Here is a 16312-nt window from a genome sequence, read left to right on the forward strand (position 1 = left end):
AACCCTTAACCGGTTTATGTTAAACGGGCTCCTGTGGAAGTTTGTTTCTGCCATGGAATAAAAAAAATACAATTATAGATAATTATCGCAATTATCTTTTCCGTGGCAGAAACAAACTTCCATGGGAACCTGTATAATTTAAATTGGAGAAAAAAAGTCAGGATTGCGAGTTTATATCATGCAATTCTAAGAAAAAAAAGTCATATTTAACTTTTTTATTTGCTATTCCTTGGCGGAAAAAGCTTTCGTAGGTTTCTGACCTTATTTATGCATCATTTTACACTATTCAAAGGGGGAAAAAACTTTTTAATCTTTTATCAAAATATAATTACTTGATTTATCTCTCAAATTACTTCTGCTTGAGACAACTTGCTCTACTGTTGCAATAGACCTGCAAGATTTACACTCATTTTTAGCTTTTTGGAAGTGTGAAAGTTCATTTCTACATCTTGCTTGAGCTGTGGAGTCTGTGAAGTGACTGATGGAAGTGTGTCTCCGCAGGCAGTACCGAGGGAATGAGGGTCAGATGAGGGAGCTTCAGGACCAGCTGGAGGCGGAGCAGTATTTCTCAGTGAGTATCACGGGCCGCTGAACATTTGTCACGCTTCCTCTTTCTGAATGAGCTGAACGCGCTTCGAGCGACCGTTCCTCGCGTGTATCGTCATCGTGCTCGTTACAGTATTTACATGCAGTGTTGTGTCGCTGGCAATTCTTGCCTCACAGAAGTAAAATACTTCCTAATCTTGATATTGGAGCGTCACGGTAAAAGAAACTTAAAGACAATGGAACCGTGACGCAACTTTAGCACCTTCTAAAGTCCCATAAAACTTCATCAAGGCATGTTTCATATGTGCCAGGTTTCCATCAAGTTGAGAATTCAATTTATGACAAAAAAATTATAAAAAAATTGTAATCTTGAAAAAACTGTCTGCAAAGAAAGCTGTATTTCCGTTAGTATGAGACAGAAATGCTGCAGTATATCAGTGGAAATGGACATTTTGCCTTCTGTTTGAGAACGATAGCAGTAATTGTAGCAAATCTTTATGATGACAGTCTTTGGCTTCAGCATTTCATAATGACCAGATCGATATTTGTTCAGATATCTTCTTCTCTGAGCAAATGATTAGGTCACGTGACTTGTTTAATCAAAGTCGCATGGCATTTTTTGATGTGCCGTAAATAATTTATTTATTAAATGTTTCTATCATATCTTATGTGCAAAAAAAAAATCAATATTCAACCTAAACGAGCATTTTTGTGTGTGTGTGTGTTTTTATGCAATGTCACAAAATGAGCATGAAAATACGTTGATGGAAGCCCAGCTAGTAACCAATTTTCTTGAGATTAAAAAATGTGTCAGTAACCAGACTAAAGCCCGGAAGAAACAAAGTCGACGCCGAAGAACTAGCGGTGAGAAAGCTGACTGTTGTCGCCTCTCGTCATCTGCGTCTCGGTTTCAACACACTAAAACGACTTAAGGCGGCTGTCAACTAGCGTTCTGCGCATGTGTGTAAGGAAATATCTGTCTATATCTGCAGGTATCAATAGTCTATTTTCATCATTAAAAACGGAAAACCAAAACCTAGAGTTAATACCAGCTGTGAACAGGGCCAAAGATGACGTCAAATAATTACAGCCTTCTGTCCCTTTCGCTTTTATTCTCGTGCACTGATTCGTTCGCTAAACTAAACAGCCAATCAGAGCGATTCCTCTCACCGACGCCGATTCAGCCCAAAAACCCCTGACACTGTCCGACTAGAGCCAATAACACACAGTAACACACCGGAAAAAACCCGAAGGCAACCGACTCTCAAAAACGGCCTGTCCGTCAGCATGATGTGTCCCGGTCTTAAATAAATATGATAGTCACTTCCAATCTCATCTCATCAATTAAAAACGTCTAACTCTAACATCTAACAGAGTTAATTATTCCGCTTTTACCACAATTACCAGATGTGCATGTCTAGTACACTACATTTCTCAGCTTTTTGGCCTTAAGCCACTCTTATGTTTAGAACTGTCTTGTTTGGCACTTTTGATTAACTTGGCCCTAGCCCTAGCTTAGGAAGACATTGGTGGAGTTTGGCAAAGTGATATGGAAGTGGATCTGTGATATTCATGCAGTTGTATACAAATAAACTAACATTTTTAAAACATCAATCAGCAAAAAATAATCGACAATGCCATGGCATAAGGCTCAGCTTAGTGACTGAGTCATTAAGGGTGTGACGTTCTTGTGTGTGGTCATATCACGAGAGGAAATCCGCATTGTTTATGTATTCTCAAGCCATTTTTTCCTGCTTTCAGACACTCTATAAAACTCAGGTGAAGGAGCTGAAGGAGGAGATCGAGGACCGGAATCGACAAACCCACGACGCTCTCAAAAAAGTCCAGGACATGTACTCAGAGAAGTAAAAGTCCTCTTCATGAATCAGTCGCTTGTTAATCATGTTGAAGGAACCAGTGAGTGTCTTGTGACGGTGAAGTGCTGTTCTAGTGACGGTTCTTGTGAAATGTTTGCCGTAGGGAGTCGCTCTCCGCTCAGTTGGACCTCACCATGACGAAAGCGGAGTCGGAGCAGCTGGCCCGTGCGCTTCAGGAAGAACAGTATTTTGAACTCTCTCAGGAGAACAAGAAGGCTGTGTCGCGGTACAAGCAGGAGATCTCGGAGAAAGACTCCAGCATCACACAGGTCTGTCATCTATATAGTCCGTTTGTCTTCCGGCACATTTTCAGGATTAGAACTCTGTCATTATTGTCAACTTTGTGGTTATATTAGTGGCCTTTAATTGGAGTATAATGCGTTTTCGTTTAGCTTGAGGAATCCATTAAAACCCTTACCAAAGACGTGGAGATCCTCAGTAAGGAGAAGACCGAGTTGGATAAAAGGCTCCGAGCTCAAGAAGAAGGTAATGCTCATTCCAAGCGGTTAGCTACAGTTTATCTTTACGCTTTAACACCACTTTTCTAATGTCTTCCTGTAGAGTTTGCAGCAGAGAAGGAGGAGGTGGAAAACTCAGTAAAGGTGAACTACGAGAAGATCCTTAATATAGAGAGAACTCTGAAGATCCAGGTATGACCACCGTATGCAGCAACTCTGTGTAAATACTGCATGTTCAGTGTCGTCATCACCGTAGATTTGAATGTGTGAAAGTGAACCGAATATGAGAACTAGGGACGTCTTTTGAGAGTCATATGCAAACATAGACTACATTTAAAGTCCCCCTGTAGTCAATAATTGTGTTCTATAAAACTCTTTGATCACCAAAATGACATATTTAAACAAAATGTCCTTAAAAAAATTATTCATACCGTAAACTAGCTTGAATACCCTTGCCTCATCTATAAGTATGAATATGTAAGTGAGCCCCGCCTCCACTCACTCACTCACTCACTCACTCACTCAGCTCAGAGATCCACTGGTTGACGATCACACGTTGATCTGATTGGTTACAAGGTAGTGTGTGACGTCAGAAACACCAGCGATTTCAAACCGTGTTTTTGAGACCGTCTTTGGTTCACTGCAGTTTTAAACACTAAATACTCAGCAATGCTGTCGACTTATGAATCTACACATAGTTTGGTACACAATGTAAATAACATTAAAAGCTTGATTTCCACCTCAGGGGGACTTTAAATAAACAACTTAAAATGCTTCTGATATAAAGGTTTATCCAAAAATTGCAACTTTATGCCTTCTAAGACACCTTTTTTAGTATTTCGGACTATGCAAGCTCAGTGACAGAAAAATCATCCAAGTTGGCGGAAAATTCATTATTAGAAACATTACAATCTTTTCCAATTTAAGCTAAATTAATCAATGCAATTTTACCTAATATTTATATGGTACAAGTGTCATTTTATTGTTATTAGAATATCAGGTCATATTAACTAGGGTTGTCTAGCGATTCAAAATTTTAATTACACAATGTGGCAATTAATGAATATAATTAATTGCAAATTAATCGCACATCAAATTTGGTTGAGAAATTAACCCACCGAAAATAATTGTATTGTGTTAAATGAAAAAAAGCATCAAATAGACACTTAAAAAAAAAAAGGCTTTTAAAAGTTGTTTTATTATTATTTTTATTCAAAAGAATTTATTACACAAACTTTTAGGCCTCAACAGCTGTGAGGGTGAGTAAATGATGATAAAATATTATTAAATTTTTTTAAATGAAATGATACTCTCAATAAGAATCATGGAGTTCGATTCGCTCAAACTGCTGATTCATTCATTCAGGAATGAAGTAAATGGCTCTCTTTATAAATGAGTCATTGAATCATTGGTTCACACGATTGATTCGTCAAATCGTTCAGAACGAAACACCGCTGTGTGTTTTCTCGGAGACGCTCAACAGTTCTGCTCTGGCTTTGCAGGTAATATTTTTGTTGATATTTTCATTGGCAAAAATTAGATCATATTGTGTCTAAAGTATAACACAATATCAACGTATTATTTATTGACCTTTTGTATGAAATCAATATTACATTTGCACTCGGCTATTTAAAACAAAACCGCACTTGTGTGATATTGCGCTCGTTACACGTGTGAAATTGCTTACCTATATCAAATAATATAAACATGAGACAAAGTTTTTGCGTTGTTGCCCTAATATCTTGAATTTTAGTGCCATTCTAACGGCAGTGTATAGTCTCCATCACACAGTGAAGCTTCATGCTCGTCTCCAATCAGCTGGATGAACCTTAAGATGACCTTCGCAGGTCTGGGCTGCGGAGCCGCTGCGTTAAATGCGTTTAATAATTTGAACGTGTTATTTTTCCTCCATAACTAATTCATCAAAGTAAAGCATTAAATCGACTGCCCTAATATTAACATCAAAACCAATGATGTTTCTGTCAATGATGTGCTTTGATAAGCATTCCTTATCATTCAGTTATGAGGACCCATTTTAGTTAGGCTAGTGTAGGCAACAACAGCAGTTCACTCGCTTCACATCCAGACTTGTTAGACGTGACATGTCTGAAAGGAAAAGGTTGACGCCTCACCGTGTCCCTGCAGGCGGTGAATAAGCTGGCTGAGATTATGAACCGGAAGGACATGAAGTTGGACCAGAAGAAGAGAGGCAGCACCACTGACCTGCGCAAGAAAGAGAAGGAGAACCGCAAACTGCAGCTGGAGCTGAACCAGGAGAAGGAGAAGTTCAACCACATGGCCATCAAGTACCAGAAGGAGCTCAACGAGATGCAAGCGGCAAGTTCATGTTTAATCCTCTCCACAGGGACAACATCACTGGAATCTCTTAATCCGTTTCAACAAGACGGTTCAACAAGTGTCACGTTTCACGACTGGACACTCCAGGAGGCCACATCAGCGTGAGCATCAGCATGGTAATGATGTTGTGTGTGTTTGCAGCAATGGGCCGAGGAGTGCACGTATCGCAACGAGCTGCAGATGCAACTGGACAGCAAGGAGAGCGACATCGAGCAACTCCGCGAGAAGCTGAACGACCTGCAGCTCCGCGTGGAGAACTCCAGCGTCACCAGCCTGCAGACGGACGAGCTCGACAGTAACTTCGCTGGTAAGAGACGCTCACGGCGCATGGATATTTCTCTTTTATAAGTGTCAGAGTCGTTTGGTTAGCATTTGTAGTGATTGGAAAGCCCACAATAGCCAGATAATTCTGAAGCTTTGACTATAAGAAGTCTTGCTATCATCCCTGTCCATATTTGAGAGTCGATTTAAAATCGTTTCATTGGAAAACGAACAAGCAGAGCAGATGAAATGCAAACAATAAGAAGCACTTTACCCAAATTTCATGCAACATTGTCAAAATGCAACTGTAGAATAGTTAACTAACAGAGCAAACTGGCCGGTGATATCATAGTGCCACCGCACAGGCCTGTTCGCATCAAGATTGGTGTGTTCAAACTTGTGGTTCGATTCTCAGACCAAAAAAGAAAATTATACATTTTGCCCTGATTCCCTTAGCGTTGTTATTTTTGAAACCAAACAAAACTTAGATACAAAAAACAAAAAAACTGCTTTGATAATGTATATTTTGCAACGTAACTTACCGAACATCCAAAACTATGGACACATACATATGATGGGGTTTTCAGCTGAGATTAGGGATGCACCGATGTGAACATTTTGGCCGATATCGATAACCGATAATTCTTTATTTTTTAAAGCCGATAACCGATAAATTGACCGATAAATCTAAATCCAAATATTTTTTTTATATATATATATATTTTGAAAGCCTGATTATAAAAACTAAAATCTCACCATTAAAATCCATTTCCCAAGCACACAGTTATAATGTTCTCATTTAATTTTACGCAGTCTATATGACAGATTTGTGCTGGACTGGTTGCACTTAACCGTATTTTCCATTTTTTAAGTGATTTCAATCATATTTCAAGCAGTTCAAAACCATCATGATGAACGTCTGAAGTGTCTCAGCTGAAGGAAATAATCCATTACTTATCGGCTTTAATACATCAGAACATTAAAAAAAGAACATAATATGAACATACATCGGCTGATACCGATATGGTGGCCGATATATTGTGCATCGCTAGCTGAGATTTCTGAACGCAACACCGACCAAAGACAGGACGTTATGTCTCGAGATCGGACTTTAAAAAGGACAGCATGCTCAAGCACAGCTGGGTTTTCTTGAAAGAGAACCAAGAGAATCGTGTGTGAGCTACATGTGTGAACACACCCTTGCTCCCAGTACCTCAAACTGAGTTAGGTTTCATTCCTGAAAGCAGTGTGGACACCTATAGGCAAAATTCATTCATAATGTTCCAACTTCCACCACTACACAGGATTGCATGCTATATGAATATGAAAGCCACTTGTAAACTCTTCTAAAACTATGAAAGTAAAATCGACAGTATAGACTAATTGATATTTTAAATTTCCATTTCAGGAAAAAACACTTGATGAGAGGGGATTTTTTTAAATAGACATGAACAAGTATTTTTTTTAAACGTGATTATATTCTGTTTATATTAGACAGCCACTTCAGAAATAAACCTTGATCTTGGCTATATTATGTGGCTTATGAATGTCATTTTGTTAGGGTATATTTATCAGGACTGTATTTATGATGTTATTTAGATTTTGCACACAAATTGTCCTTATGACTTGTCATGTTGTGATGGTGTTTCATGTTGCCAGCTGGTGTACATAATCATCATCTTCCAATGTCTAATCTCTTGTTCTCCCTCATATATAGTCAGTTCTTCTTGCTCTCCTTATCTGTGTCTCTTCTATTCTTTTCCCTCTGTGAGTAACTTTAAGATTGGGGTCCCGTTATGCCTGGATTGTGCTCTTGGGTGGCATTTTGTCTCTTCTTGTTACTTTTTTATTTTTATTTTAATGAACGCATCTTACTGAATGTCAAATGTGTTTTGGTGATGCCTCAGAAATAAGCTACTCAGAGTGATTTTACAGCGCAACGCTCAAATAGACTCGAAATTGCTGAAATTAGTGAAATATATTTTGCTTATTAAAACCTTTGTAGACTAACCTACTCTGAGCACCTTTCAGAGGTGTTTTAGATCAAGTCACACTCTTTTAATGTGTGTGTGTGTGTGTGTGTGTGTGTGTGTGTGTAATAGCTTAACTCTTTGTTTTCCTATTGGCCTGGGTTTTAATATTAATATGTATATGTGATATAGAACGTGGCGTTGCCTTCAAAAGGCAAGTTATGCACAGAGGATCATGTAATAATTGCAAAATTGAGCATGGCTTGTCCCTCCCTAGCTCTGTAGAGGGTGAAAACCCTTAAAGTGGTCATGACATGGTTTTTTCTTTATATTTATATAGATTTTACTGTGTTCCTTAGGGATCACTTATAATGTTAATAAAGGTTTTTGTGCACACACACAAAAAAAATATATATATATATGCAGTTTCAATCAAAATTATTGAACCCCAATTGTAATTCAGGTTTATTGGCAAAATATTCAGCTGTTTGCAATGAACAAATCAAACAAAAGTAATTGAAATAGCTCAACACAACAAATGATTCAAGTGGTTTCCCCAAGTTTAAGTGAAAATGCAACTTTTAATGACTTCTGCAGTTTCAAAATGATTCAACCCCCTGGACAGAATCCCTCTCGACAGCACAAATCTGCAAAATGTTGTCTCAAGCACACGTCATGTGACTAATCAAGGGCTTCATTAGTTGCAGCAGGTGTGCTTGAGCTAGAACACATGACATATCTGAACTGGCTAGGTTTGAGCGTCACGTTTGACTGCATGTTAGAAATATGGCTTAGTTAAAAGAATGGTCCAAAAAGTTAAGAGAAGGTGTCATTGCCCTTCACAAACAAGGACCAGGATACAAAAAGAACGCAGTAATTGTTCCTAGAGACACAGTTGGAAGTTCGCAAGTTCAAAGTTACAGGAACAGTGGTTACACTTCCTGGACGGGGCAGAAAAGGGAAGCTATCAACGGCTGCGACCAGATTTCTGAGAAGGCCGGGTCAGAAAGCCCTCGAGTGACCGCAAGACCTGCAGCAAAAACAAAACAAGCTTTTTGAGCTTGAGTAAATAAATGCCTAGTTTATAATGAGGGCAACATTTTATGCTCGGAAACTTGTTGGATGTTTTAATGGTAGAAAGATCTCTTATATGTCAAAAGATCTCTCATGTCATGACCCCTTCAATTTATCCAAATGATTCAAGTTAAACAACCCTAAAATTGATCCAAAGTGAAAAATAAAATAACATATTCCCAAAAGAATGAATCTATCTAATCACATCTGGAAATCAGGGTCAATACCCAGCCCTGTGAAGCACACGCGCCCCTGTATGTTGACTGTGTGTCCGGTTGGCTTATCTATTGCACTGGAAGCATGCTCACTACAGAATGATGACAGTAAACGCATACACACTCAGTTGTGGTCACTCAGTTTTTGCATGATTTTTTTAAACAATTCTTATAATGTGACCTACCTGTCTTCCTCACAACCACTGCGTGAACATATGCCTTTAAACCAGTAACATTTTAATTGAATTGCATCTTAGTTTGGTTGAGATTTCCAGAAAAGGGGCAGAATTACACGCTTTGATGATTAAATGTGCTTTGTAACAAACCGCTGTATTGAGCCAGTTACTAATACTGCTATAAACGTGATACACATTTCTGGGTTTATATGCAAAATTTCAGTGTACGTCGTTCAGAAAAACACACAGATGTACTGTAATAAATTAGCATCTCCTATTGGCCTATTTGTTCATGTGAATCAAGCCAGATAGCTAGTACTGTGGCTGCTGTTGTTTTGAGCGTTATTCCAAATAGAAATACAACTCTTTATAATTGTTAATGAAGATGTTATAACTTGGTGTTCCTCTTCCACTGACATCTCTAAGGCCGTGGTCCATGTGAGCTTTTATAATCAAAATTGATTGGTTAACCAGTCTAACCTATTCAGCCATTGTTTTCTCACATTCACAATAACATCAGGATCTGTTTAGGTTTGGGACATCTCATTTTCACCATCTCACTAATCCTTGATCGATCAAATAAATATCCATGTTAGTTTCACTTAACTAAACAGCATGGGATTTTACAGCTACAACCCTGTGATGTGGGCAGTTGTTTTAAAGTGTACCTGGTTTACGCATGTTAGTAAAAGCCAATGGGTTTTTGTAGATTGTGTCACAACCTTGGTTTGTGTTCCCAGTTGATTTACCGCATGTTTATTTCTATTGCTTGTTCGAATTCTGACTGGGATGTAATGGAATTTATTTGTTTTCAGAATCAAGGCTCGAAGGCTGGCTCGCAATACCTAATAGGGTTAATATAAAAAGATATGGCTGGAAAAAGCAGGTAAGACTTGTGAAGAATTGTGTTCGACTATTATTGTCCATGCATTGAGACGCGCACGACCTGCTCTTTTCCCCGCTTTTCAACGTTTGATTTTGTTCCCCTCAGTATGTTGTGGTGAGCAGTAAAAAGATCCTCTTTTACAATGATGAGCAAGACAAAGAGCAGTCCAACCCCTCTATGGTACTAGATATCGAGTAAGTATTCTGATCAATACGTGTTAACTTGATTCATTCTTGTATGTAAAATTGAATGATTACTCTTTTCTGCCAAATAGCAAACTTTTCCATGTGCGTCCTGTCACACAAGGCGACGTTTATCGAGCTGAGACGGATGAAATCCCACGAATATTCCAGGTCAGTTTTTTTCTTTTTTCTTTTTTGCACTGCAATTTTATTTAAAAATAGTTAATGTCTCGAAAAAATTTTATGACCCTCTAACTTTTACTTAAATGTACAATGTGAAAAATCTGTGTTTGTTCTTCAGATACTTTATGCTAATGAGGGTGAGTGTAGGAAGGAGGCGGACATGGAGAGCGTTCCTCAGGGTGATAAGGCCAACTGCTTGCCCCACAAAGGCCACGAGTTCATCCCCACCCTCTACCATTTCCCTTCGAACTGCGAGGCTTGCTCCAAACCCCTGTGGCACGTGTTCAAGCCCCCGCCAGCCCTGGAGTGCCGCCGCTGCCACGTCAAGTGCCACAAGGACCATCTGGACAGGAAGGAGGACGTTATCGCCCCTTGCAAAGGTGAGCCACAAGCAGAAAATGCCCCTGTGTGTTCACTCTTTTATTATTAATATTTTACATTTATAAGGTTTGACTGAAATGTACATACATATTTATTTTACTTTAATTCCTTCTTGTCGTAAAGGTCCCAAGTATTGATTACAACATGCAAACATGAACTAACAACTATTTTGATATTGAGTTAATCTCTTACTTGTTTCTTTGATTTATAAGATAAAAATGATTGAGAATTATTTCCAGCACATACTGATCTTGATTTTATATATAGCAACAAACTGACTATTTTTCCTCACACAGTGTAAATTACTTTTATGATGCATCTCTCTTTGCTACTGTTTATCCCATAGTTTTACAAGGTTTTTGCTATTCAGCTTTATCTTCTCCATTTGGCCCGGTCCTTAGCATCCTCTGGGCAAGGTACACGGCCCACATATATACCGGAACACTGTCCATCCACCGTTTCTTTGGTCTTCCATGCTGTCAGTGGCCTCCTGGGTTGAAACAGAGGGCTGTTCTTGCCACAGAGCTCTTGTTACCGCTCATTATATAGCCGTTTACAATGCTTCCCGCATATTCTCCATGATCGAGGTGATTCCAATCCTTTGAGACGGGTCAGGCCAAGTGTCCCCTGGAGCACATTCATATCCTTGGTTGCTCGTGCTGCTTTGTTGTGGCCCAGCACTCTGCCCCATAAAGGGCCTCTGAATACACTACGGTATTATAGGTTTTGACCTGCCTCCACATCGATTCTTCCCCGGGCATCGAGCATGGCGTCGTCATCTGATATGACCAAGGATCCAAGGTATTTAAACTAGATGATCTTCTTCAAATCCTGTCCATCAATGTTGATTGGTTTGAGGGGGCCAAACTCCAGGTACTCAATCTTTTGAACGTGTAGCCGCATTCTGCTTTCACAAAGCCGTTGGATGTTGAAGCACTGAGCAGGTCTCCTGCACAAGCAGTGCTTTGGGTACAAGAGTGTCCAGGGGTGCGGTGATCGTAAGTCTGCGGTCACTGTGTCTATGCAAAGGATGAACAGAAGGGGCGAGAGGGCTGAGCCTTGGTGAACACACACAGTGATGTTGAAAGGTGGTGAAATCCCAACTGGGCATCAAACCATGCTTTGACATTACAGTAAAGAAATTAGACCATACACCTCAGGGATGTCATGAGATTGCAGTCCTCGCCAGATAAGGTTGCGTGAAACTCAATCAAATGCCTTTTCCAGGTCCAGGAATGCCATGTGTACCGTTCTTCTCCTGGTGCTTCTCTGTCAGCAAGAATAGGGTCCGTCATGGTGCCACATCCTTTGATGAAGCCACACTGATCGGATGTGATGGCAGTGATGTTTTGGAGGTGTTGGTCCCGTACCCGCTGAAATGCCTTTTGAGCAACCGAATTTGGGTGGTAGTTGCCCTTGCCTTTCCTGATTGGCACAGTTGTGCTGTTTGTTCAGGTGTGGGGGGCTTGTTCTCAGCTATGCCTCGAATGAGTTCCTCAAAACTGCTGCTTCACACTCTCCAAGCATCTTCCAGATCTCAGCTGGCATGGCGCCGTGGCCAGTCCGCCTCCCATTCTACATCTCACTGGACGACTTCACCTCCATAGTTGAAATCAGTGAAGCGGGTCCAAAGGTGGGCTTGATGGTAGCGGCAGTGGTAATTCGTTTCAAATGCCGGCAAAGTAAATCAGAGTTTCTCAAGACCTGGTTGTCGGCCTCTACGATTTTCATGACGTGACCGATATCTTTGGTCGAACGGTGGCAGAGCTTGGCGAGGCGGGGGATGTTGTTTGCGCCTTCTGTTGCTTTTCTTTGTTCCACCATGATTGATTGACAGTGAACTTTACCTGTAAATGCTGATTTAAAAAAATGTAGGTAACAGGCCCTCTAATCAGAAAGTTACATTTAATCTACAGCAAAGACTGTATGTGTGAAAATGGCTAATGACAAGGCATCTCACAGCAACACTCATTTTGTTCTTGTTCCTCAGTTAATTATGATGTGACATCAGCTCGAGACATGCTGCTTCTGGCCTTGTCCCAAGATGAGCAGAAGAAGTGGATTGGTCATCTCGGCAAGAAGATTCCCAAGACCCCTCCTTCCACCTTCTCAAGGGCGTCTCCACGCGCAATGTCCACTCGCTCCGTAGTAAACCAGTCCTTCCGCAAGAACCCCAAAAACATGCCCGGAAAGCCAAGGTAACTACAACCATACAGTGTCACACCAATCTTAAAGCACATTATGCATTTGGAGCAGAGAATAGGATTTTCAGTGCAGTATAGTTTTAACCAGAAAGCATTCTCTCTGGGTTTCATTGCAAGTCATATTTCACTCCAAAAGAAATAATAAAATGTCTTCAGGACAATAAAAAGAAACTACTTTTTATGTTCCCCATTTCTCAATACTGTAATGTAGTGATGAAATAAAAAACATGATGCAATAATCTTTCTGCCGCGATCATTCCTATGTCCTATCAAAGTCCCTTTAAGACGAGTCCTTTCACTCGGCGACCATTTTGAAACGCCTCTCGACGTATCAATAACATTAGTAAAAACTGTCTCATAAATTTTGCTTCTAAACGCTCGAATCAGCGCATCTGACTGTTTCTATAGGAACCGGAGCTTCTAACGGCAGCGGGCGTGACGCGGTGACTTTATAAATCGCCGATTGGCTCTTATGTAGAAGGCGGGACTTATTCCGCCATATTGAGCATTGCACTTTTCCCCATTCAAAACAATACGAGTGAGGCGTCTTGTGTTAGTCTATAGTGTTTGAGGGCGGTTCTGTCCTGCCCGTTTGCCCCAGCCCTCTCAAAGTGAAGAAGAAAAAGAAAAATACTGATCTTTAAACAACTCTGTTGATTGACGTGTATCTTTGCTTTAATTAAATTTGTATAAATAAATATCTCAAGTAGTTAAACGGTTAGGAGTGTTCAATCGTATTGGTAAAGACAAATGAAATTTTGGTATTGACAATTATACCGAAGCGTTGTAGCGTTAAAAAATATGTATTTAAAATGTATTTATTTCATAGTATTTGCAGTACTGACTTTGTTGATTTAAATTCGATTTTTGTTCTTCATTGTAGGAAATAATGGTAAATAAAATAAAACGGCTAGATAAAAAAAGAAAATGACAAAACTTTGACTTATTCTGTAGCTTAAACTCATCAGTTACGTTGTTTCAAACACACACACACACACACACGAAGCTGAAATGATTACGGTACTTTAAACGTTTATGTGGTTACTACTAAAGTAATCCGTATTGTATAAAGCATTATATAAATTACTTGCCTTGAGATACAGTATGGTATTTAGAAATGGTTGAGGGAAGTGCTTGATTTTCATGAAAATAATGTCTTCGTTCAAAAAATAAACTTCATGCTAACATAATTCCTTATTACATTGTTTTTAAATACTACATTTGGGGTGAAATGTGACTGGGACATGTTTTTGTAAGATTGAGATATAAAGAGCTGTAGTTATTGCTAATGAAGGCCATAAGCTCCTGGCTGCAGAGGCAGGGTAGTCTCGTGACGGGCTGTTTATTTGCTGTTGTCTTGTAGCAGGGCGCAGTCCATTCTCCAAGCGGCAGACACAACATCCAGTACATGCTGACAACATCATACAGCTTCTCCACACCTTACGTGTCTAATGGTGTAGTCCACTGCTCCTGTGTTTGTTCAGTGCCTTCATTCACAGTTTTAAAGGTCAAGGTTAACTGTGGTCAGTTGCCCTTTGGAGGCCTGTCCTTTTCTGTTTACTCTGGGTTTTTGTTTACTAGAATGGCAACTTCTTTCTGTTACAAACTTGACCAATTAAAAGGGAATTTCCTTTATCTGGACAGAGGCTCTCTACGGTCTTGGCTTTAAAACTTGAAATTTCCCCCCTATGTTCTGCAATTTGTATCTGGTTTCCACTGCAGGAGACAATGGGTGGAGATTGACGTCCAGCTCCCCTCGCTGGGCGTAATGGGTGCAACTAGACCAGGGGTGTCCAGTCCTGCTCCTGCGGGCCACTGTCCTGCAGAGTTCAGCTCCAACCCCAATCAAACACTCCTGAAACAACCAATCAAGGTCTCACTAGGCACACTAGAAACTTGAGGCAAGCTAGAGCTAAACTCTGCAGGACAGTGGACCGAGTTTGAACACCCCTGAGCTAGACGGTCCAAACACACCCATAACCCTGTCACTAAACGTAACCCCACTGGTCTTGTCAAAAGTACCGACTTGGGTACCAAGTTGGTACTGATATTTGTAAAAATTTGACGATACCAGCATTTCCCTCTAGCGTTTTGAGCGCTGTTGAACGGATTCTTAAACGCCTCTGATTGGCCATTGCGATCACGTGCTCAACGTTTATGTGTCTGATTGGCCATTGTGTTCATGTGCTCAAATGGATTGGCTAACAAGAACGTTTTGAGTTCTGAAACTTACAGGATGTTTTTATAGTACTTTTATGAACTCTTATATACTAAAAGATCAAGGGAATTTCGATTTCTCATTTCATGACCCCCAAAATAATCATTAGCCTATTATCAATTTAACCATATGCAGCATGACAAAAATATGACTACGTTTTCATTGATGCCCAGGCTTTTAGTCGACTAAAACTTTACTGAATGATAAATATGATAAAAGCTAAAAAGTACATTTGACACAGGATTAAGACTAAATGAAAATAGCTGACAAAATGAACACTAGCACCAGTGCACAAAGCAAGGTCCATAAAGACATGGGTGAGCGAGTTTGGTGTGAGGAACTTGACTGGCCTGCACAGAGTCCGGACCTCAACCCGATAGAACAGCTTTGGGATGAATAAGAGCGGAGACTGCGAGCCAGGCCTTCTCGGTCAACATCAGAGCCTGACCTCACAAATGCGTTTCTAGAAGAATGCTCAAAAATCCCCATAAACACACTCCTAAACCTTGTGGAAAGCCTTCCCAGAAGAGTTGAAGCTGCTGTAGCTGCAAAGGGTGGACCAACTCCATATTAAACCCTACGGATTAAGAATGGGATGTCATTAAAGTTCATGTGGATGTAAAGGCAGACGTCCCAAAACTATATATAGTGTATGTTGAGCGCGTGAACATAATGGGCAATCAGAGACACATATTTTGAGCCCGTGAACACAATGGCCAATTAGAAACATATATGTTGAGACCGTGAACACAATGGACAATCAGAGACACATATGTTGACCACATGAACACAATGGCCAATCAGAAACATATTTGTTGACCACATGAACACAATGGCCAATCAGAAACCTATATGTTGAGCTCATGAACACAATGGCCAATCAGAAACATATTTGTTGACCACATGAACACAATGGCCAATCAGAAACATATATGTTGACCACATGAACACAATGGCCAATCAGAAACATATTTGTTGACCACATGAACACAATGGCCAATCAGAAACATATATGTTGACCACATGAACACAATGGCCAATCAGAAACATATTTGTTGACCACATGAACACAGTGGCCAATCAGAAACATATTTGTTGACCACATGAACACAATGGCCAATCAGAAACCTATACGTTGAGCTCATGAACACAATGGCCAATCAGAAACATATTTGTTGAGCTCATGAACACAATGGCCAATCAGAAACCTATATCTTGAGCTCATGAACACAATGGCCAATCAGAAACATATATGTTGAGCTCATGAACACAATGGCCAATCAGAAACCTATATCTTGAGCTCATGAACACAATGGCCAATCA

The 16312-nt window shown here is 40.0% G+C and overlaps 1 protein-coding gene across 2 annotated transcripts in view; it reads left to right on the plus strand.

Annotated features, from left to right (window-relative positions):
- The window catches only part of rock1 (Rho-associated, coiled-coil containing protein kinase 1), a 77582-nt gene that overhangs the window by 59054 nt on the left and 2216 nt on the right, over positions 1–16312 (plus strand). The window contains exons 21-33 of one of the 2 annotated variants that reach the window (XM_079612078.1): positions 502–571; positions 2308–2411; positions 2527–2692; positions 2816–2909; positions 2985–3073; positions 5027–5218; positions 5381–5546; positions 9751–9821; positions 9927–10015; positions 10096–10174; positions 10305–10566; positions 12558–12765; positions 14135–14332. In XM_079612078.1, coding sequence (XP_079468204.1) covers positions 502–571; positions 2308–2411; positions 2527–2692; positions 2816–2909; positions 2985–3073; positions 5027–5218; positions 5381–5546; positions 9751–9821; positions 9927–10015; positions 10096–10174; positions 10305–10566; positions 12558–12765; positions 14135–14186 — 1642 coding nt within the window. In that variant the 3' untranslated portion in view covers positions 14187–14332. Of the gene's footprint in view, positions 1–501; positions 572–2307; positions 2412–2526; positions 2693–2815; positions 2910–2984; positions 3074–5026; positions 5219–5380; positions 5547–9750; positions 9822–9926; positions 10016–10095; positions 10175–10304; positions 10567–12557; positions 12766–14134; positions 14333–16312 lie in introns of those variants that run through there. The other variant, XM_079612079.1, reaches the window with a different exon arrangement.

The sequence above is a fragment of the Phoxinus phoxinus genome (assembly GCF_949152265.1).
Source record: "Phoxinus phoxinus genome assembly, chromosome: 5".
Taxonomy (NCBI): domain Eukaryota; kingdom Metazoa; phylum Chordata; class Actinopteri; order Cypriniformes; family Leuciscidae; genus Phoxinus; species Phoxinus phoxinus.